This window comes from Phalacrocorax aristotelis, chromosome 5 (assembly GCF_949628215.1).
Source record: "Phalacrocorax aristotelis chromosome 5, bGulAri2.1, whole genome shotgun sequence".
Classification (NCBI taxonomy): Eukaryota; Metazoa; Chordata; class Aves; order Suliformes; family Phalacrocoracidae; genus Phalacrocorax; species Phalacrocorax aristotelis.
The window spans coordinates 35,640,665-35,664,635 of record NC_134280.1 but is presented as its reverse complement, the minus strand read 5'-3'; the positions used below and the strand labels follow the sequence as shown (position 1 = coordinate 35,664,635).

Sequence of the window (23,971 nt, the reverse complement as noted above, 5' to 3'; positions counted from 1 at the left end):
TAAGATGAGTCTTTCCATTTTTCTTTCTTTGTGTAGGAAAATTCAGGGAAATGGGAACAGGACTTCATTCTTCTTCTGTTTTTAGAGCAAGCCCTGCGCTGATGAGGGAGGCTGTGCATTAGCTGAGAAATATCTTCTGTTGTTCTTGACGGTTGCTTGGTCAACAATCTCAGCATAGGGTCACTTAGTGCATTGAAATACACAACAGTACTACCGACAGAATTTTGCGCTCTAAGAAAAATTTAAGGTAAATTACAGCCTGCTCTGGGTTGAACTCTTAAGCAAGAACAAGGCTATGGAATAATGCCTGAAGAAGTTTCATGCCAAAGCCATTTCCCCACCCAGAGGTTTATGTGCAGTCAGGCTTCCCTTTAATCCCAATTATGTGAAATATAAAAAAGTGTTTAAAAAAATCGAACTAGAAATTTCAACTCTGAACAGCCAAATCCTACTATCTTACTGATAGTGAGAGTGAAACTTTTTTTTTTAACAGGTGTACCAAAAGTCAAAGGCCAAAAAAGCTGAGTAAGAATGGGTTCGCAAAGAAATCAAACCAGAAATGTAGACTCCTGGTTTCTGAACAGCAGGTCAAATAAACGTTTGTGTCTTTCTGTCCAGTTGCTCATGTAGCTTTTTTGGTATTCACAGCTAAATTCCTGGAATTAAAGACTTTTATTCGTAGTAATCTCTGTAGTGCGTTAAAGCAAGCCACCATAATGGGAATATTCTCTTACATTCTTTCCATGTGTATAGAATAAAGGTTACTGAGTATTTTAGCACAACTGAAATCTGGAATTGAAGACTTTCATCTCACTTATGAAATAATGGTCATGAAATTCAGATTCCAGGCCATGATTTTGTCATTGAGTCCAAGGGGTTTTATTCATTGTTTCACTGTTTGCTTAAATCCGATCATCTGGACAGACAAAAGAAAGAATCTTTCTGTGACTTTGGTTGTTTGTTTATTATAATGCCAATAACTCTTCCAGTTATTCATGCTGGCCAAGCATTATTGGAAAAGATCAAATATTTTTTTTAAATTAGAATCGTTAAAGAACATAATTAGACTTGAAAAATTTCACTGGAAGAGTTTAATTTATTTTTCTTTTTAATTACAAAACATTCTTTACTGCCTGAAGCCCACACAGCCCACAGAGTTGGGGGGCTTGTTGGAAGTCTCATGACCTGGGCCACTGATGAATGGTGAGAGAGGACTTAAAAGCTAACTGGAACAGAGGATGAAAATATTATTCTTCCTCCTACCAGGTGAATGAGTCTCTACCATTCTCTTCTTGTCCCACATAATATATAATTACTTATTCCATGTTAGGTAGCAGTACTTTACTAGGTGAATTAACTCTCAAGCTATGGCATAATTCTAGGAGAAAAGAAACGCAGAATTTAGAAGCCTTCCCATATGTTTAAAAAAAACCCAAACACACACAAAATCAACATAACAAAAACCCACCATAAAAACTCAACCAAACCACAAAAAACCCAAAACAAACAAAAATACCCTAAACAAACAAAAAACCACCACCAAAAAGCCAACAGCACAATACAGGTAAAAGGGAAGGAGGACCACAAGAATTTTGTGTTATGCAGTTGTACCTTTGTAGGACAGATTTGGTGTCAGGGATAACAAGACTTAGGTGGTTGTGGATCCTGACACAGAAATGTAGATGCTTGTGAGTGACACCTATGTGTTAGTCTTAACTATCCAAAATGTCTATTTTGAATTTACTTTTTAAATGTTGTCAGGTTGTCAAATTTTGTGTGAAAAAGGTATTTTCAGGGATGTCTTTTTAGAAAATATTAATCCACTGTATCTCGCTCCTGTAATTTACAGTAGAGAGAGAATATTAATGCCATGTGACTTTCAAAGATGCTGAGCCATGAATATGTCACCTTCTCAAGTCCCAAAAGAAAAGTTCCCAAGTTACTTATTCTCCAAAAGTGATCTTTTGGAGATAGGATTTAGCTGATCTTAGAGAAACAATAATTTTAGGTGCAAGACGAAGATTGGTTATCTCATTAATTTATTACACTTTTTTCACATGATCTTCTGGATATTATCTGTAGGATACTTGAAAACTTGCATATTGTGTAGAATGTAAAACTTATTACTCTACTGAATACAAGTTTAAAGCCAGGTGTCTCAGCAGAGTAGGACCAGTGGAACAGGGGCTTCTCAGATCCAGTAAACACTTATTTTTCTGTCATCATTTCAGTAATAATCAAAACCATTGGCAATTCAAGGTGCCCGGTCTATGCTGATTTTTTTTCCAGTTTCACAAGCTTTTAGGAAAGCAAGGGTTGATGAAGTTATGCATTGGTTTGGGTTTTGGTGTGGGGTTGGGTTTTTTTTTTCCTCTTTTTGTTATGGTAAGTATTCAGCTATTATAGAAGAAAATGTAGCCTTTATTTTTCTGTAAAGCTGGCTATAAGTGCCTACATATCTTGTGATTTGTGAAATAAAAGGTCTGATAGTGGCAAAGGTTATATAAGTAATAGAGTGAAGTGCAAGAGATGCTTTCACAGAATGATAACTGTCTGATTTGGCTTTCTGTTATCATTATGTCATACTTGCATGGATGGATGGGAACTGCTCTAGACATGAAAACTTGGTGCTTTGGCCTGAGAAAGGGAAAGGAAGTAATTCTTTAAATTATTCCCTTTAAGCTTATCTGTTTCTGTCTGAAATTTTCAGTTTTATGCTTGTTTCAATTCGTGCAGTGCTTTTGAACAGGTGAAGCACATAGAAGACAATACTCTGGAAAAAATGGTTTTAAATCACTTCACTGACTTTAAACATCAGTTTTGCCTCCTTGAGTTTTCAAGAAAGAACACAGAAATGTTGCAGCTGAAGAAACAGCTGTTGAAATACTGAGTCAGCTTTTTTACTGCGTGGTTATTTTCTACTGTCTGCACTGATAGTAGTAACTCTTATCTAATAGAAATGTCTCTTTCTGCACATCAGATGGAACCATTCCCAGGTTGTGCAGAGGTTGCACAGCCTCTGGGATCAGTGAGTTATCCTGGGCTCCTTCACCTGTCGGGGCAGCTTTCTACCATGATCCCACCCGACAAAAGCCAAAGCAAGCCAGAAGCCCAGGGCTGCTGTCCTCTCTCATAGTCCTGACAACGCAACCACCCTCAGTCATCACGTTCCTATCCAGGTGTGAGTAGCAGAGCCAGTGGAAGTTCACTCTCATCCAGCCCACCTGCCTCCAACATCTTCCAGCAATCTCTAGAATTGCTGGTGCCCTGCTGGTGTTGCCCTTCCAGCAGGTGCCAGGGTGGTTAAAGTCCCCGTTTTAACCAGTGACCATGAGGTTTCATCTAGTTCTTCAAAGAAGGCTTCCTCATTTGTTGACTAGATAGTCTATAACAGACACCCACCCACACCTTGTTGGGAGACATATCTTTGATCCCAATGGCTTTGCAAATGCTTGGAGACTCCGAATTCCTCCTGCATGTTTCCCGCTATGTATGATCTTGTATATGGGCACTGGCGATGGATGTGGTGGTTTCGCAGCTTGCTCAGGGGCAGTGCCACCTCTCCACCCATGCGTACTTCCCCTATTCCCGCCCTCACTAGGGGTTTGGACTCCACTCCACAAATAACATAGTTAAAACTCTGCTCATGGGTTTGTAAGCCTGCTGGCAACAATATTCTTGGCCACTTTGTCGGGTAGATCCCACCTCTCCCCAGTAGTGCTCACCCTCAAAGAGGGTCCTGTCAACATAGAAACCAAAGCCCTGCCTGCAACTAGCTGCACAGCCAGCTGCTGAGCCTCAGTAATAGCAAAGTAGGCATTTACAACACCCTTGTTGCTTCTCCACGTCAGAAGAGAGCCTTGTTCTAACTGTATATGCCTTATACAAATGCAGTTGTCTTAACTGTTGGAATGAAACTCTAATACCTTTTTTTTTTAAATAAACCATGTATGAGTTGGTGTCACTTCTAGAACCATGCAGAAACTATGTCAAGTATGTATAGGGAAGTCAGGTCCTTGCCTGCATGTATGGCACATTTGGGAGTAATGAAGCTTCTGAGACCTGGCGTCCTTGCTGCTAAAGTACTAACCATGTTGTCTTGCCTTTGGTATGTGCCTTGTACAACAGGGATAGTTTTGTGTCCCTGTGGAAGAATGGAAAGAGCAAACTGTGAGGCTTGTGGAGAGGTGTTAGATCAGCCCAGGCTGATTCAACCTCATCAGCTCTACTGAGAATTGCTCAAGTGCTTGGTTCTGGTCAACTGACTTGTAGGCATACATCCAACTTTGCTGCTGCACCTTGACTATTGCTCTCACACCAAGTAGGTTATGCTTAGCTCAGATATGTCTATCTAGTCTGTAACTGCATATTCTACTTACAAAAGGTTTAACTTTTTATTGTGAAAATACAGTATCAGATACGGTTAGAAGAGTTCAACCTCAGCTGACACAGGATCCCACCCTTCCTGTCATTGTAATGGGCTGGATTTAATACGGATAACTGACAAATTGTGGTACAAGCGAATTGTGGGTGTATTGGAGACGTTAGTGTTTGCTGTAAGCTGGTGGAGGTGTTGCTAAATCTCTGAGTAAGATCCATGGCAACGCTGCCAAGGAACAATTGGCTTCTGAACCAGAATTAGGGTCCGTGGGAGCGGATCTGGAAACGCCTTGTGAAGGCTGCATGGCCAAAACCGAGTAATTGCATTTTGTTCTAACTAAGCTCCTTCTTAATCACAGTCGAGAGAAATTTGTGGAACCAATTTCTGGTTCTTTTTCAGCTAAAGATCTGAAGTTTAGCCATATCTAATCCAAACAACAGATACCGAGGGTTGTGTTGTGCCTTCTGTAGGCTTAATTTGTTTTGAGATTCACTCAAAAAAAAAACAAAGAGAAGGAAGAGGACTGTCATATATGATTATGTGGTAGTAACAATTAATGCAGATCTAGTCAAATGAGATCTTGTACAATTGTGGTGGGAGACTTAAAGAATTGGCCAGTCATGGACAGCTACAGATTTCTGAACATTTTGTAAAGGCCAGTGATCTTAACACAGTACCCAGATAAAAGTAAGGTAACAGGAGTATCACTGTCACCAGAAGAAAATAGTAGTAAATGGCCCAGTAAGATCCTACTAGACCACTGTCTTGCTGCCTAAAACTTGTGATCCAAAATAAGAACCAGTAAAAAGTAATTTATTATTGCTGATTACATATGATGGCAGAATAGGTAAGAAAAAGTCACCAAAAATTATCTTGTTCACCAATAGTTAAGCTAGAAAATGTCTCTTACAGAAAAATACTTCCCCCCCCAATGTTTCTAAGATTTTTAAACATAAATAAGTAAATTAATCCCTTCAGTAGCTTTTAATATGGATAAAGCATTAAAAAGCTAGGGCTTTTTCTGAATACCTTTTCCCTGGAACCTGAAGATTTCTGTATGCTTTTTTAACTTTACTATGAATGTTTCCATGAACAAAGATGGATCTTTAAAAGAAAGGAAAAAAAAAAAAAGAAGGAAAAAGAGTTTTAACAGCAGATAATTTTAAAGAAACCTGAGGTGATAGTAAGCCCAAAGGTGACTATCATTTTGTGGCAGCTAGAGCTTTTGTCTAGACCTGAGTTGGTTGACAAGGAAAGTCAAGACAATTGTTTGGGAATAAGAAGGGTAGAACACACTTAGAAATCAGAAGTCTGTGAGGATGCGTCAATAATGTTTCCAGTTTTGATAAGATACTTGAAAACAGAAATAGACATTGGTACAAAGAGTAGCTTAATAGATGAGTAAGCCACAAGTTCTGTTTCAAAGCTAACAAAAAAAAGATGAGGCAAGTAGCCTGACAATGTTTCAGATACAACACAGTGGTCTCAAAAGAGAATATTTTGGGCAGCTGTATTTTCTGGCTCCCTAGGAAAATAGCATTGCTATAAAGGTGATGTTCTGTCTGAATGGGTGCTAGGTAAGAACTTCCTCTGGAGAAAAAAACAGAACAAACCAAAACCAACCAAACCAGATTAAATAAGTTTGATTTATTAAGTTTTTGGCAACTGTTAATCCATGGCATTGTGAGGACTCAGACCCGTGAGATCTGACTGCAGGTCAGTGTATAAAATTCTGATGCTGTGGCTGCGTATTGTGCTGTGACTTTAGAGGAACACTTCTGCACTGGGGAGAAGCCCTGTACTCTTCACTGTACTCTTAGAAAAATTCCTGTCTAGAAGGAAAATATTTATGATAAAGTTATACTGCTCTTAGTTGGCGTAACCCGTGCTTTTTGGTACCCCTGGACCTACAGTGATTGTTAGTGGAACCCTACGGGATTTGTTCCACGCTGCAATGGGTGAGCAACGCAACCAGACAGAAACCGCTGACCAACTGGTGAGGTGAAGCTTCAGCATAGTGTGGTAGGTGTCACCTATAGCAGCAAAGCAAAAGGCTTTTTTTTTTTCCCTGAACTAGCACCTAGGCTGGGCTATCCCACATGACAGCAGCATACAGTAGGCAGCTGACCTCAGCCTGAAGGCATGTATTTGACGTGCCTCCCGCTCCTCCGCTGCTGCGACCACCTGGCGCCGCGCGCGAGGCGAATCTGCAACCTGATGCTATAATGCGTGACAGCCAGGTGTTCAGTTTTGCTGTTTCATATGTCAGCGTTACCAAACTTGATGCATAACAGTGTGAAAAATTATGACGAAAATACTAGCAGGAGAGCAGATTGCTGTTTGACTAAAATCAGAATAAACCTCTCATTCAGAGATGTGGATGCTATAGCATAAAGACTGCTCTGCGTGCTGTTGTGTATGATGCTTAAGAGCGAGCATTATTTCAGAGTTTGTCATGGCACTGATTTTGCAGTGCTATGTCCCTAATACTGTTGCTTGCTTGGGAAGGTAGCTGCTCCTCTTCTAGGAGAAAAACTAATGAGGAAAAAAAATTTTTACTATATTTCTGCAGGAAAAGTCCATGAATCAAATAACCTTAGTTGCAACCTATTAGCCAAATCATCAGTATTTATATTTTGGATTGCTACATATTCAGATTATGATGCAGCAGATAACGACTAGAAGATGGTTTAAAGTAAATCTATCTAATTTAATCTTGGCAAAGAACAAACCTCCTCCAGATTTTTCAGTTTAAACATTCTTATGGTAGAGGAAGTCAAAGCTTAAGCAAATGCTTTATCATCCTGGATTTGGGAAGATAAAATCTTTCTTGCTGTCTTGGTTACATCCCATTAAATTATTTAATTCTCTTACATTTTAGTTTTTGTATTATGCTCAGTTCCTTGAAATATGTAGAAGCAGACCATCCTTCGCACATGACTAGTGTACAATAAACATGTTACACTTCACAAACTGCCTTTTCTAAGTTTTGTGGAAGCTGTCTACCAAGTAATGCCTCTATAATGCTTTCCAAGATACTCTTTCTGCACCATCATGATCTTTAAGGGCTCTTGTTAATTTCACTGGTGAAACATGGAACATACAGTGCATTTCCTGCCAAAAATGAGCATTATTACACTTTCTTGCCTAACCAGATCTCACCCAAAGGTCATACAGCATTCACCAGGAGTTACAAAAAAAGACAGTGCTGAGACAGGGTTTGTCCCTCTGCCTTTCTACAGGCAGGATTCATTTGAGCTGAATCCTTTCAGCTCTTGAAGAGGGATTGGCCCTGCTTTGACTTGTAAGTGAAAGACATTTCTACAGGCAGAAAAGGTAATAGCTTTTAGGGTCTCTGGTTACTTTGGACACATAATTAGATTTAGAGTCCAAATAGCCTCTAGGTTAAGAACTGACGTACCACAGGTTGACTCATGGACACTAAGCTATTTTATTTTTTCTGGAAACTACTGTTTTGAAAGTATGCTTAATGTGAATTATGTCCACTTCTGACAAAAAGGAACAGTCTGTCCTGTAGCCTCAGAAAGCCTTAGCACTCAAGGCTGGTGAAAGTCAGCCAGATTTACACCCAAAATGCTGCAAAGCTCATTGCTGACCTTGACACCTCATCTACAGAAGGGTTCAAGGCTTGTTGTCATCTACACTTCTGGGGTACCGCAAAACGGACAGTAGAATTCCCACAGCAGTAGATCTTCATTCCTCAAGTTCATACTGTCCAACCATCAAAGAGAATGATTCTGCTTAATTTATCAGCACACCTAGTAATTAATTGCAGTAGTTTACTGTTGAATGAACTGTACATTTGCACTTCTCCATTGCTTTTTTTCCCCACATGATTGCTTCAGCAGATACTGGCACTATCACTTATTTTGTGATTATTTAGCGATAGCCAAGAGTGAACAGAGCTGTACTTCTTGCCTATTGAAATGCAGCTGGCCTGTAGTCTGAACTTCTTCCTTTGGATCTTCTCAGGGCTTTTATAAACTAAACAGGAGAGAGAATTGGAATTTTAGTGTTTCCAAGCTTGTTAACACCTTATTTTTATGGGTTCAAACATGTTACACATGCATCTTAAGGGACAGTTATGGCCTTACTGCTTGCAGGTGAAGATTGCATAGAGAAGCAGATGCAGCCACATTAGTCAATTACTTACCTTGATGTTTTGAAAGGACTCATGGTTCTTTGCCTTGTGTCTTGGTATTAAATCAATGTATAGATATCTACTTGCTGTAGATAACATTGTTGGGATGAAGCTAAAGTTAGCTAACTTGGGTCAGTTAAGACAGATAACTAAGGTTCTTTAAGACATTTTTGCTGAATTAGGTACAATGTTGTTTTGAAATAAACTTGCTGTGTAATGCTTCTAGTTAGTGTCTTCTGTAACCTACTATTTTCTAACTTTTTTGATTTATTATTATTCACTAAACTTATAAGTGGAGGTGGGATCATCTGATTATTAAGTTTGTCCATCCAGTACGTTACATTGTAATACCCTGCTTTGTCTTGCTGTAACTTTAACAAAACGAAACTGCCTGGACTGAACTGTCCAAGCCTAGTCTTAGGCTGATCTATTTTTTAAGATATTCAGCCAAAGGAGCTCATTCGCATCCAAGAATGAGTCAATTCAATAATCTCTATGATTAAAAAAGAAACCACCTAAAAAACCTACAAAAAAACCCCACCCCAAAACACCAATGAACAACCACAAAACCCAAATCTAGACTCTACAGAATCGAGGAAAAGCTACCTAAAACTATGAATGGATTTGGCCTTTAGTTGTTCCTTTGAAATCTGCTCGTATTTAGCAAAACAGTACATCTGTGAAAAATTTCGGTTCACATATGGTTAGTGGTGATGACTCCTGTGTCAGCTGTTAAACTCCCCAAAGGCTCCATTTGAACATATTGGAAGGTTTCCCCGCTCCCCCCGCAGCCACAGCGTTCAGCAGAAACAGGATGCGTTGGATCTGGTTAGCGGGCAGGAGGGCAATACAGCAGGGGGGCTGTTCCCACTGCAAAAGGGGCCGTGGGGCAGGGCAGTGGAGCATGCTGTGAGCTGGGGTGGGATGAGATGGGAGATGCTGGGGTTGAACAATGGGAGGGCAAGCGCTACTTCAACCACAGCGTACTGGAAATGGGTACGAGGTAGGGGTGGAATCGTGCTGGCAAAGAGACTGGCTCATGCTGGGAGGGGAGGAGCTGGGCAGTAGAGCCACAGGAAGAGCTGAAGCAAAATTGAGGTGAGGGACTGCCCCATTGCAGGTGTGCACATGCATCCTGGGGCACTTGAAAATTGCCTTGGAAAGCTGGGTTCCACCTGTGTCATTCCTATGGGGTTCTTAAGATGCCAGGCAAGGAAATGAGGCTGTTTATTTCTCAGAAATCACCACTTGTTGCGTATTTCTGGCTTTTTGGGTACCTAGCTTAACAGTGAGATTTGAGTTCTTGACACACAAAACACTCATGGATGCTGCTGAAGTCTCTAGGACCTGAGCCTTGGAAATATAAGGATGTAACCATAAGAACTGAATGAATGATTGACATCTCAAATTGATTGTCAGTAAACACATCAATTATGAATTATTCAGCAGCTAAAATCAACAAGTTCAAAGCACAGTGTGTCTTCCTTGCGTAGCCACTTGTACGTGAGGTCGGATTTATGACAATTTCAAGTTTGGCAAAATATGAAAGACCCATACTGCATAAAATTGCCATGGAATAAAATTTATCTGAATGTCAGGATGGAACGCTGGTTGGAGCAGATGATTTTGGGAATTCGTATTATGTCTTTTCTCGGTTTTGATTTATTTTTGTTTTCACTGATACCAGCAAAACAATTTCCCTTCACTACTGCATTATAGTTGTGCAGGGTACAGTTATTACTAGGCAGCCAATGATGTCACTTAGATATGGGGGTAACTGAATTTGCATTAGTTTTAGTTTAGCTATCGTAAGAAAAAAAAAAAATCATGCAGGTGTTCTATCAGGACTTCGGTGCAGACTGGGAATACATTCTGTCTGCTCTGAGCTCCAAAATCCATGGTGCCACATCTCTGTGGCTGTTGCTGTATGCACTGACGCAATTACAGCTAGAGAAGGTCCAACTGCACAGTGTACAATGGAAGTTCATTTGAAGTCTCCAGTTTATAAGGCTTTTGTTATGCCTTGTGCAGAGAGATACTATTGATAGCTCAAATGAGCAGGGGCTATCTGGTGCCTGAATGACATGAGTTAAAAGTCAAAGGGCAAAACACTGGTCTCCCTTAAAGCCAGCAGAAGTTTTGCTGTTAACTTCAACAAACCTAGGACTTCTCCCTTAATTCTGTAACCTTGGGTTTTGGAGAAGAAGGAATTGCATTGTGCTTTTACTCTTGTGGCTTTGCCAAGACTCTGTATTCTAAGTGTTTTTAAATTATCTTTTATTTACTCTGATTGTGTTTTGTGGGAAACTAAAATGAAAGTGTATTTAAGGGCCCCAGAGACCTGCTCTGATGAACTACATCAGGAGAAGCTGAACAGCTGCTTGATGCTCGGACACAGCTTTAGCAGACGTCCTAATAGTTCAAAAGAAATTGTAGAAAATCTGTTGCTTTTAAGTTTCAAACCTCTTCAGACAAACTTTAAATTTTCATGTCCTTACACACAAATTAGAAAAAAAGCAGAAATCTTAAAACAAAATATTGACCACATGGGCAGAAAATATATAGAAGGAGAAAGGAAAGAAAATCAAGCATTTATGTAATTTTAGGGTGGTTTTACACAAAGGAAATGGAATTCTGGAATACAACAAAAATGTGTATCATACTAACATGAAGATGTTTTAACAGGTATTGTATTGGCTTAACAAAAGCCTGGTTTATCAGTTGTATTTCACATGTGAAGCAAAATGGACTTTATAGTAAATAGATTTTTTTTTTTTTTAATTTCAATTCACAATTTTTTATCATAAGGAAAATGTACAGAATTTGTGTGGAAATCCATGTGCTGTGTTTACTCAAATAAGATAATACTTTGCTGCAAACTTTTAAATATAATAAAATGCATTTAATAGCAATCTTTTTGTGGTATCATCATTATTTATGAACATAACATTCAAAGTATGGAAATTCAGTTGTGGATCAAAATGACCGTACAAACAGTAACTCAAAGAACCTTATAAACATGTCAACACCCATCATTTATCACAGATGGCTCATGCCAATGTAAAAAACATATAAAATGTAGTATAATTCTCAACATATGGTTTACTTTGTTGCATTGTTCATACATATTATTTGTGTTAAAATCCAGGAAATTATATTATGAAGAGAATATTGGTTTTTGTTTATTAAACTACAGGTTAAAGTCATTCCTTTCTTGCGATGAACATATACCAACAGTGATTAAAAAATAAACATTTATTTACAAAATATTGATGCATACATATTACACAAGTCAGTTATATCAAAGTGTTTTTTTTAAACAATATCTGTAGCAACCAACTATTTGCATTGGTTTACCATAGTGCAAATGGTAATGTTGCAAAGGCAGGTTATAATGCGGGATTACGATTTGAATGTTAGACTTCTCTGCTGCCTTTTGTTTTACTATGTCTAGAAAACTATTCCCTTTCATTTAAAAAATATCTATTTCTTGCGAATGTTGAATAGTGTACCTGAGGATAGGGCAAAATTCGTTATTATTCTAAATTCTTTCACTTAGATAACTATCTATTTACTCAGCCTGCTTACGTAGCACCATTGCCATTGATTACTAACAAACTAATGAGAAAAAGGAATGGAAACACACTAAATACACTATGCCATCCCTAATTTCAGGATTTGTCCATTTATGTGGAATTTCATCTGATACGTCTCACAATTCTGTACTACATATTCAAGTGTTTAAGGATGATTCTGGTGGTATTGTGTAGTGGTGTATATGTTACCAGTATATATTTTCCTGTATATACAATATTAAGTGAAGCTGTGAAGAAATGGACTTAAAAGCCCGCTCCTTCTGTCCTCAGATGGGAAAGAGCTTGCTTTTGATTACCAACATGTATTGAAACCTGCATATAAATTTGCGTCTGAATGACTGAATATTGATTCCCTCGCAATGCAAGAACTTAATGTATTAAATCCGTTGCTTTTGATTGTAGCTTTTCTTTTTCACTGGCTCAAAGCCAGCCGTTAGGTAGGTATATTGTCCTTTAGTTCACATTCTGTAGCTGGTGCTGCACTAAATCTGTACGATGGCCGATCATGCAGCAAATAGGATGTCGGCAATGCCTAGTGTACGTAACTTCACAGTTTCAAAGACAGGTGAGGGGGTATAACTTTTTTTTTTTGGTAGCTTCCAGAATTTACAAAGCGGTGGATTTCACGATGATCTCATGAGCACCCACAGCGATCTACGACCATGGCTGGTATCTTGCCGTATATTATTTGTTCTTTCCCGTTGAAGTACAGCATGTTTATGGGGGACATCTTGGTGGGCGTGCAGCAAGGGCCTGCCGAGCCTCTGGGGTTGGCTTGGTGTACGAGGTGAGTGTGTGGGTATTTTTGTAAAAATACAAATTCGCATTCTCCAGAGCAGTAATTGGCTTTATATCTTTTAGGTGCAATAATCCAGTCCCATCCAAAAGCTTCAAAATCCACTGTCAGCGGGTAGCGACAACATCGGGATTCTGTCGAGTGCTCATCACAGTCAAGGCCGAAATCTCTGCGGGACCGTTTTGGTGTGTCTGTAACTCTGACCTCTAAAAATGGGTTCTGTAAGGAGAGGAGAAGGAATCATAAGCATTATTGAGGTAAACCTCAAGGTAAAACCTCAAGTTCAGTAAAAATATGCAAATAGATAATATCTCAGACAGATGTATCAAATTAATATCCTTAAATAATGTTTGCAAATCTCTGCTACAGTTAGTCTCTGCTCAAGGATTATTCCTGTTTTTCATGCTGAGGACCAGCATTTCTCTGCTGTTTCTCTATAAAGGGCTTTAACTTCTGAGTATTTCTTTCTGAAATCACCATCAGCTCAGTGCTAGCATAATTTCTGTTAACTACTAAAAGGTTTCAGAAATTTAGAGGATGCTCATCTTTATTTTTGATGCTGGTTTTCTTTGTTTTAAACCCCATAAGAGCTACTCTTTTTCTTTTCTATGGAAGAACTCCCTAAAGGAAGCAAAGAACTCAAAAAATTTTCAACGGCAGGACCAACTGGTGGTGGTGTCCCTTTTGTGAGTCCTTCTGAAATTCCTTCCATTAAAGTTGTATTCAGTTCAGGCTTTCTTGATATCAAAGAAGGCTTCTTGTCCAGACCAAGGAGGAGAAAAATCACTCCATAACTGCTGTCATTCTTGAATCACTGCAATGGCAGTAGAAATGAGTATTTCACCTGCTGGTACAGGTTACTTGTACTTCACAGCTTTGCCCTCTGCCAGAGGGCTAATTTGCCGTACTGAATTTGGAGAAGCAGCTAATAATTTGACTCCTGAAAGAGCCCTGTGGCCAGGAATGTACTTTTTGGCAGATCTCTGAGCCACATGCTTCCTGCTGAAGGTGTGTTTCTGCAGTCACCAACTGAGAATAGAAAGAAACTGCAACCTTCACAATCACGTGTTTGAAAAAGTTCCTGAAGTTTCCTCCCTTCCACGCACTGATTTCAGTCCCAAGGGTCACTTTGGCACTGACCAGGCTGTTCCATGAAGGAAGACAGTTCCTTAGGAGTAAATAACAGGCAGCTAACTTGTTATGTGGATTTGTCCCTTCCAAGATACCCGCCTTCACGGCTGCAAGCTGTCCAGCTGCTGGAGATGCTCCTCCCAAAGGTAAAATGATATGGGAGGGGCTTGGTGAGAAGAGCATCCCCGTACTGAAAGCTGCTGGAGAGGAGCCGGAGGGAAGAGAAATTTCCTCTCTCGTTATCAGCCATGCATCTAACCTTGCCCTGCTGCTGAATTGGATTGTTTTTACAGATGATGTTAACCATGGGTTACCCACATGTGTGAAAACACAGCATTGGGTATTTGAATGGGTGGAGGTGGTGAGGACGGTCCTTATCGTGGTATCCAGTTTGCCTGTTTCAATATGGGAGATCCACATCTGCACTGGATCTACAATTAAGATATCACATCATTTTCTTTAAGTTCTCTTAACTGCATTATACTGCTATGAAGTTGAACAGTACATAGCTTCATAAATATGGTTGCACTTGATGATCTTAAAGGTGTCATCCAGCCTAAATGATTCTATGATAAACAGATTTATCTGCTGCATAGAAGTAAAAGTAAAACAATATTCTTTACTCAAAAAGAGACATTTCTTGGTTGTGGTTGTTTCAGCTGCGATACATTCATGACGTTTTGTAGGGTGCAGAGGATTAGTGATTTGCAGAAATAAATAACGAGGAAAGTGCTGTAGTTTGACTGGTACACTTCAGATTTAATTTGTTCATCTATGCTTACAAAAAGAAACGAGATACTTATTTTATGATCTTTCTCATCATCATGACCCATTTATTGTATGAAGCAGAATTTCTCTATTCAAACATTTCTAATAGGTGGAATGATGCACTCTATCGCATATGAAAGGTACACAATGTTTTGAAGAAGATTTGTTCTCACATTCATAAACATAGTTAATTCTTGCTGCTAATAGAAAATATATGCATACAGAATAGGGAGAAACTGCCTCACAGTTGGAATGCAAAAAAACTGTCTCAGTGCTACTGGAGTAGCTTTCCTATCAATGAAATAATCCAGCAACAATTCTTTTTAGCTTTATTGCTTATCAAATTGTATTTTCTCTCAAATTTGAAAAGACCGTAACTTTTGATAGTACTATCCATGACTAATTACCCAAATATTTTCCAGTTAATGCCTCTCAACATCTTACTGAAGTACTGCAATTTGTCTCAATGCAAATAGGGAAACAGAGGCACAGGAATGCCATTGATTTTTGACATGATCAGAGAGCAAAGAATGAAAGAATTGGCTATACAGAACTTGTATCTTCCATTCCATTCCCTAAACAATGCTTCCATTTTATCTTTAAAACACAACTTAAATACTTTCCAATAAAATGCAAGATATTTAAATGGTATTTTTCTAAATAAACTTACCAATCCATCTTCACCTGGTCCTGGGAAAGTTACAGCAAGATCTCGTCCATTCTCATCAAAAGCTTTTATTTCGATGCCTAAATTGGATTCAGGCTGTTTGAGCCAATTTTGCAACACTGTCTTCACATCAATGCTCTGCCAAATACCAGTGCCCGGGTTCATGTCAAGTTTCAAAGATCGAATTCCAGTATATCTTGTACCGTCTTTCATGGGTTTAATAAGTCTCAGGATCTGCACAAACACTGTTGTAGGTTTTTGGACTTGCCTCAAGTATATCCACAATTGTGCCTTTACTACTTTGTTATATTGTATTTTAGAGCTAAACTTAAAGAAGCAACATTTTGGTTTTCCCTCCATTTGTACAAGCAAATCAGCTATAAATGAATGGAAAGAACAGATTACTGAACAGGGAACAAAAAGAAATATGCATATATAAACCCATTTTTTTTCCCCAGACCGTGTAGGAATTCTTACAATATATTATAAACAGTATCAGTAACAAAGTGGGTTTAACTTAATTCATTTTCTGTGGTTTATGCTCTACAGCAAATTTAACGGATGTCGACAAAATCATTATGCTATCACCTAAAAGTAACATCACGTGACAAAGAGTCAATGATTGTCTTGCAAACAAGCTAAAATGAGGTTTGTCTAATCATTTTCTAAATAATACTAGTTGGTGCCTTGTGCTCCTTAGGCTAAGCAGAGCGGAGGTGTGCTCAGGCTGAAACTCAGAAATGATGGGCAACCACAAGAAGATGCATGCTGTGGAGGACCTTTGCCGTCCCTGGCATGGTCGGGGCTCTGACCAGTGGTACCAGTGCTGTGGGCTGACCTGTACAGCTGCAAGAAAGCCTCTTTCCCAAACAAAAACTACCTTGGGGCGGGGGGGGCACAACCTCTTCCACTTCATGGTGACTACTACCAGCTCACTTCTGCTACTCATCTCCTGAGGACCTTCATAAAGCATGCAGAGTAGCAACTTTGCATAAGCTGGCACAACATGCATGTGGTGATCCAGCTATTTCTAGCTTACTAATCAGCCTTGGTGTGCTATACATCATACAAACAGAGACAGCCATGGGCAAACTACATGAACAGTTTAATTTCTTTCTCAATGGAAAACCAAATAATTAAGAGTAGTAATCTAAAGATCATTTTATTTTCTTTTCATTCGAACAATATTATAGGAAAGTCACGTGCAGGGCAGCGTTTCTCCTTCCTGTAGCCTACAATGCAGCTGTCATACCTAGTCATGGCAATGTATTTCCATGCCAGGATAAAATGGGTAATACTAGTCTTAAATGGTGCAGGGCTTTGACATTCATAAATCTCACCACTTAAGATACCTGTCTCTTTAGTTCATTTAAAATAGTTCAAGGGCTTTTTATAAAAAGTAGGAGATGAACTCGGATCAATGAAGTACGGCGACTTTTCTTCAGTCATTGCAATTATATAACAGTTTAATTAAAGATAGTTATAAAGCCTTGGACATAATAGGCTGGACTAAAACTGCTGGCAGAGCTTGACTTTGTGATAAGTGATATTGCTCTTAAGTACACACTTTATGAACTAATAGGCTGAAAAATTTTACAGATAGAGTTACTTTTTCATCGATGCATACATTTTTAGCTACCTAGCGCAGCTGATATTATTCTAGCATGTGTATTGTAATGATATCTGTAACTGCTAACATGCCTTATATGTCCTGTCATCTTTTTCCTTTTTGACATCATATTCGTAAGCGTTATTTAAAAAAACAGCTGCCATAGCCAAATACTTTAGCTGATGAAGAACATAAGATACTATAGTATTAGCCATGCAAAAGATACTTGATAGGAGCCATAGCAGATGTTTAGCACTCAGAAGATAACTCAGAATCTGCTCATTCAGTAAATGCCTTCATTCTTCCTTGGCACGACTACTGGAGCTGATTGCTATAGCACGGACATTTTAACATTTAAATCTGTTACACACATATTTGCTTTAAATGTATAGTTTTAACTCAGAGGTGGGTGGTGCTAGTTTATAGGATCAGCAAAGAAGCAAGAATTTAACTCTCTACTTGCACTTGCTGTAGAATGTTGCAGTTAGGTAGGTCTAGCACTCTAAGCTCTATTTCTGCTGATTTCTATTGCTCCTAAAAATTCTGGCCAGTGAAACCTCCCTCAGAAAAACATAGTTATCTCATTATCTGCACTTGTACTTTATATTTGTGATAGGAAATGCCCTGAGTACTGCAGATAACAGAGTCAACTAAACTGCAGATCTCCCTTTGCTTTCTAAGGCAATGGGCAAATCCTAAGTGCTACAGGGCATACACATTATAAGAAGCCGAAAACTGAACAGTAAAACAAAGGATCGCACCACGGTCATCTGAACCTGGCTCAAATTCTTTAGAAATAACGCTCTCCTCCCTCCCTCTAGCAGACTTCAGCCAGCAGCCTGTTGGGAGAGCCCGAGGAGGAGTTGCGTGGCTCTACAGCAGGGAGACAACTTTCTCGGAGGAGCGGTGGGAGGCGAAAGCAGCAGCGTTACTTACACTCTGTAGGCATTGTGATAATCGTTTCGGTGGTGGCATGATAGTCATCATCTTCCAAAGAGCCATCACTACTGTCGTCTCTCTGGACGTCATACTGATCAATCAGTTCCTGCAGTGGAGGAGCTTTGGGTAAAAGTTGTTTGATAACATCCCTGCTAATGTTAGGAGCTTGTTCCAGACGCAGTTTGCTGAGGATTTGAATTTTTATGGCTTCTATTCTGGAAGATTTTGTATTCTGTCTCCACGTACAAGCATTGCACAGTCCATCTTTTTCAGCGTTCTCTGTGGGCTGACTACCATCATCAAGAGCCACCAGATCAACTGAAATCAGCATGAACAGGTAAATATAAACATAGATCGCTAGCTTTTGCATGATCTTGCATTCAGTGCAGCTTTTTTCCTTTTTTTTTTTTTTTCTTTCCCCCCCCACCCCCCCTCCCCTTTCCCTTTTCCTTTTAGTACTAAACAGATCCGTGAAAGCAAATGCAATCTGAGAGACAGCTTGCCACACTGGTGTACCTTATATATTCCAAGGGGGCTTTTTATACTCCAACTTTGATTAGGCTCATGTCGTCAAACCCAACGATTGGTTGCTGTCCCAACAATGAATCTGGCTGTCAGAGGGTAAAGCCCTGTCGATCACAAGTCACTAGACAGCGTTTAGTTACAGCCAAGGGTGAACTGATTTATCTGGGTGCTTCATAGAGGATATGTCTTCACATACTGAAAGGATATATTTCCAAGTATTGTGGGCAGCAGTACTGAAAGACAGCACTGTCATTCTTAAATATATACCAACCCTGTACTTGTACTATGAACCAAGACAGACCTCTCTCTAAACTTGCTTTAAGCTTCTACCAGGTTTTTTGACTGGAAAGTTTGTGCTGTTTAAAAGAAAATCCCAGGGGATTACTGTCAGCAGGCAGGGAAAAAATACTTTAGAAATGCATTGCAAAGAGTGCAAACTTATGTCGTTCAACAACTAAAATATACTGAGCAGTTCATATTTCAGAAAACCTTAATGGGTTTCCCTGCTAGGTGCTAGCTAAAGCAGTAATGAAGGTTTTGTGCATATATGACTCTATGTAAATATCTGTTTGTCCCTCTAGTATATATCAAAATCAACAGAACAAATCCTTTACTGAATTAACAGTCAGTTACAAAAAATGAGTCTGTCCCCTCTTCATGCTATCACTAGGTCAGCAGAATCCTGGGCAGTAAATTAAATATTGCGAGATCTTTAGTAGCAAAGGTATTTTTTAGGAACATCTTTAGCTACTCACTCTAATATTACAGAGAAATAATAAAGCTTGCTTTTCCCATTAGTAGTGAAAGTATTAAAAGACTTTAAAACATTTAAATCTCCACTATGAGTATATCCTCTTTTTCCATGTCATCTTCTATTTCTGTTCAAAATGTCTCTGTATTATTACAATCTAATTCATACCCTTCTGTGCTTTCTTTTGCTTCCTACCCAAATATTTGTAAGTTCTTTGTATAAATTGCAGTTTTAATATGCTTTCTGCATGAGTGAGAAATCTAAATGTGGTTTTATACTTACGTCGCTGTAAGATTTTTATAAGCCATAACCGGTAGTTCACATTTGATGTGCTGTTAGCGAGAATTATGGAATTCAGACTTAGCTGGGGAGGTGGGGGGGCTGGGGGCTTGTTGTTCAACATAGGCTGTATATTACAGCAAGCAAAAATCCTGGCATTTGTATATGTTGTGTATAATTGTATATTTGGCATTGCAAATACAAATCCTGGAATTTCATGCAATATGCGAAAGTTTGCCTACCTAAGACAGGACTGAGTTGTCAGTTCCTCACTGAGTTTCTTTTCCTTTTCTGTTCTGAGTACACCTAAAATGTGGCAAACGGGGGGTTTTTTGCATATGTTCACGTCGGAAAAATGTTGGTATATAGAAAGGTGTTGAACAGAACTTTCAAAGAGCTTTTTTCTGCCTGGTCATTCATATTATTTTGTATCTCCTCTCCAGGGCATGAAAATTCACTGCATAGCACAGAACTAAGCCTAATATTCAGCTCATGACCAGTGACGTAAATCATGAGTATTCAATTGAAATTGATTGTCCTACCCTGGTGTAAAGTTGATGCAAGCGGTAGACGTACCACTCCTGCATGTTCCAGGCCTATGGCTTTAGGGTCAGACCGTGATCTTCTGATTTCAGCCAAAATCCATGTTTAAAGCAAGCAGTTTGACTTCTTAGTACCTGCTTGTTACACAAGATACCTGTGCAGCTACTCCCACCGTGTGCTAACATAAATGTGCTTGTGGTTCACTGGAACTAGAAGTTGGGATAGATCTGAGTTTGTAGTGGAGGCGGCCTGTCACGCCTGTAACATATTTTAAACAGACTCTTAGTGCATTTCAAGTGCTGGAAATGTATTTTTATGGAAGATGTATAGGATGATTCACGGTAAGAATCTTTTTGAAAAGCACTGACCCTGTTGATGTTTGGGGCGGGGGAAGGGGGTGTGTGTGTGTGTGTGTTTGGGGTTTGTTTGTTTGTTTACTATTATGACAGTGAATGTCATAGTAAAACTTTTTTTTTTTAAACCAGAATTATGTAACCAGTTGGGTATAAAAAGGAATCTACCACCAGATGGAAACCATGACAGGTACTAGGTTTCACACTAGAAACAGTTTTAAAGAGAACAATGATCTATCAATAAACAGGTGGGAATAACGATGCAGTCATTAATAGAGTAATCACTTGCTCTGGCAGTCCATGGCTGTAAGCCACTTGTGTTGGAGAGGGGACAAGAGATGTGCTCAGCAAAGTGATGCCTCCAGCACCGTGACTCCTCTTTGAATATGCTCTGCAGCAGCTTGCCCCATACTCAGTGGCCACCTGGTACCTGGCCTGCTCCTTCTCCTCCAAGGTCTTCCCACTCCAGCTGAGGCTTGATGCGAGTATGCAGAACTACAATTTCTTTTTTCCAATCTTCTGCCACGATTCCACTGATGTGCAGAAAAGGGCCCCGTTAGCCCTTCTTCAGGTCTGCAGGACCAAAGTCCTCTCTCGTATGCCTGAAACCCCAGTGAGCCCTGAGCAAGAGCTTAACTTGCTCTCAGCCACCAAGGGGACACGTGGTGGCAAACAGATCCTACTGAGCACCATGCCTCTGCTCGCTGTTTAGAAGTAGGAGGCAGCAGTAGCAGCTAGAGTGGTGGCCTAGGGACTGCCAACCAAGGGAGACAAAAATGCCTCAGAATTCACCAGCAGCTGCATACCTAAGAGCAATATTTTTCCAGTATTTCCCTCATAAAATGCACTTCATATCCATGTATTCCAAAAAACTCTAGGCTTTTATTAGAATATCTTTCTCTTCATCTTTTGTTATTGCCATCTGTTTCTTTTCTATGAGAGTGCAAGAATTTGGAAGAGAGCTTAAATGGTTGCACTTGATCAGGAGCTATTGAAGTATCTAATTTCTTTAATAATAATACAATATGCAAATTGTTTTTCTTTCTGACTTTCATTGTAGTGTTTTTGGAAAGTGATGACTACAGAAGTAGGTGACAGAGGTGAGAAAAGTAAGCGATAAAGTGACTAGGTAAAAGTTGTTCCAAAAATATATTTGGCAAAAAAACCCAAAACCCAAACCAAACCAACAAACAAGAAAACCAACCGCAAAACAACGCCAGCACGTTACCACCAGCAAAAGTAAAGAAGAGTTAAAAATGAAATGCACATCTTACTGAACTTTATGGCATTTTAATATTATCTTTGGGATTTGTGTCATTCTACCCGCTGTGCCTGCCAATAGTGAATAGTATTCCCAATCCTAACTATTCAAAGATCATGGCTCAGGCACCCAAAGCCAAGCAGTGTAAGGATGTGTTCCTTTCTAAAGGGAAAAGAAACACATTGACACCTGTTGACTTCTCCTCTCCTTTCCCCCTTCCAACAGGAGCTTTTGCACTTGTTGGAAACCCTTAAAAAAAAAGAAAAAAAAAAGGAACCCCCCCCCAGTCTATCCCCAACAAAATTGACTGCTATAGAGATCTCAAAGACGCTGCATTACTGTGAGTTTTATGGAAAAACAGTGACTGTGTAGAGGAAAAGGAGATTACTAATGCCCTCCCTGAGGAGAAGGCAAATGGAGCCCAACCATTACCCATCCTTTTTGGCAGCCTTTAATTAGCCAATCAGCTTGTGCTTCTCCATCATTAGTCAGCACGCTGATAGCTCCGGACCATCTACAGTGTGTCATCCCTTGCCGGGCCAGCAACCCAGAAAAAATAGATAGGGAGCAGGATGGGATTTGAGCTTGTTTTGGAGGCAGACCAAGTGGACATGGAAGGGAACCAGGACGTTTCTGAGAAAAGGGAGAGTTACAGGGGTATGAAGGAGCTGCTCTCATGGCAGGGAAGGAGAGGGACACGGGTTATAACCCTGCCAGAAATCAGAGGACTTCATCCTGTTGTAGGCTAGATTTCCAAACACTTCCTTACAGCCTGCAGGACCAGAAATTCACTCTTCTTTCTTCTGTTAAGTTAAATGAAATAGCTCCCATAATTTATTCACCTCAGATGGTAGAACTTGATGAAAAAAATCAGATGGTGTGAAATGCACTGTAAATCTGTGACTGGTGTTTACATTGATGTCAAGTCCTACCTCTGAACCAGCTGGCTTTTCTCCTAAGTTTGTCTTATAAGGAAGATATAACATTCCTCCTGAGCTGCTGAGGAAGATACTCTTTGAGTCACCTTTTCTCTCACTTTTGTCAGCGCAAAGCCTAATTTCTAGAATAGCATATTGAAATGGATAGAAAACTCCTTTTTAAATGTTTTTGGACCAGATTAATCTGTCACATAGCTGCAATAAGATGGGAATAATGTTTGTGAAGTAATTTTGGTCAGAACAGTTAAAACTGAATAGAAAAAATTCAGACATATAATTAAATGCAATGGAGCTAGGGTATTTAAGTGCTTAACTATGAGCCCAGCTGTCTTAACTCACCAGGTACTTGCTCTTAGCCACCTGAATCATGAGATAAATGCATTGCTTTGAACCTCACAGCAGATATAAGGTCATGTCTATAAAACACCTAGAAAGAAATCTTGCAACAACAAAAAGCCTATGAAAACATCATCCCAATCGCATTATGTAAACTAAAGCTGCAGCTACTATACAGCAAAATTAAACTTATTACTATGAAATAAAATATGAAAGCTGTAACTAGTATGACGAATTCTTGCTCTATAACAAATGCCCTGAAACAGTTTGTCCTCTGCTATACTTTTTTTTTCCCCTACAAAAGTAGTCATACATAACCTTCTAAACATTGTCCTGTAACAGCTACTGGAAGTCAACTTTATTTCTTTATTTTGACAGCATGGACATTTAATTCCTTCAACTGACCAAAAAAGAAATAGGTTCCTCTTATTTTGACCAATTTTGAGTTCCAGGTATCAGAGAGCATATTTCGCACAGGAGAAGAGCATGCATGGTGCAGGGTACGGATGCCCTGGTGCACTGTTATCGGGGTGGGGTATGCCGCAACTCCTTTTCCACCCCTGCTGTCAGGCTGTTTTTCCCGGAAAACCACAATGTTCAGGGATTTGGGATTTTGAGTGGTCTCCCCCAAGGAGGGTCTGTGTCTGCAGTTTGAATACCAGGACAGAACATCACTCTGTCTGGCGGATGGTTTCCTTGGCTCAGGAGCTGTGGGAGACAGTAGGAGTCCCCCCTGCTACAGAGTTTCACACAAGCCATAATATGTAAGCATGCAATGGATAAAATGGGGGAAACAGGTAAAACTGGTCGTAAATGGGTGCTGTGTCCATTTTGGCCCACGATGCAGCTCTTAGCTTGCCCAAGAGATGTTGCTGAATGTAGGCTTCAGGGAAGTCATACGGGGTCCCCTTCAGCTTCTGGCTTACTCTTTCCCTT

At 39.6% G+C, this 23,971-nt stretch overlaps 2 protein-coding genes across 2 annotated transcripts in view; one reads left to right on the top strand and one right to left on the bottom strand.

Annotated features, from left to right (window-relative positions):
- Positions 1-11,198: 11,198 nt before the first annotated feature.
- Positions 11,199-18,542, bottom strand: MSTN (myostatin). The gene is made up of 3 exons (XM_075093941.1): positions 18,047-18,542; positions 15,505-15,878; positions 11,199-13,154 (listed from the first exon to the last, which is right to left on the bottom strand). Exons 1-3 carry the CDS (start codon positions 18,417-18,419, stop codon positions 12,774-12,776), a joined length of 1,128 nt encoding a protein of 375 aa, XP_074950042.1. The 5' UTR covers positions 18,420-18,542; the 3' UTR covers positions 11,199-12,773.
- Positions 18,358-23,971, top strand: part of AKAP19 (A-kinase anchoring protein 19) — a 39,572-nt gene continuing 33,958 nt past the window's right edge. Inside the window, exon 1 of the mRNA XM_075093942.1 lies at positions 18,358-18,386. The gene's annotated coding sequence lies outside the window, so the exon portion shown is untranslated. The remainder of the gene's footprint in view (positions 18,387-23,971) is intronic.

What these genes read in the sequence shown, in the direction of transcription:
- MSTN (XM_075093941.1), bottom strand. Translation starts at nt 18,419, where the DNA reads ATGCAAAAGCTAGCGATCTATGTTTATATTTACCTGTTCATGCTGATT. An exon ending in TATCACAATGCCTACAGAGT is followed by an intron (nt 15,879 to 18,046) that starts GTAAGTAACGCT and finishes ATTCATTTATAG; the next exon opens with CTGATTTGCTTGTACAAATG. An exon ending in GACCAGGTGAAGATGGATTG is followed by an intron (nt 13,155 to 15,504) that starts GTAAGTTTATTT and finishes CTCTCCTTACAG; the next exon opens with AACCCATTTTTAGAGGTCAG.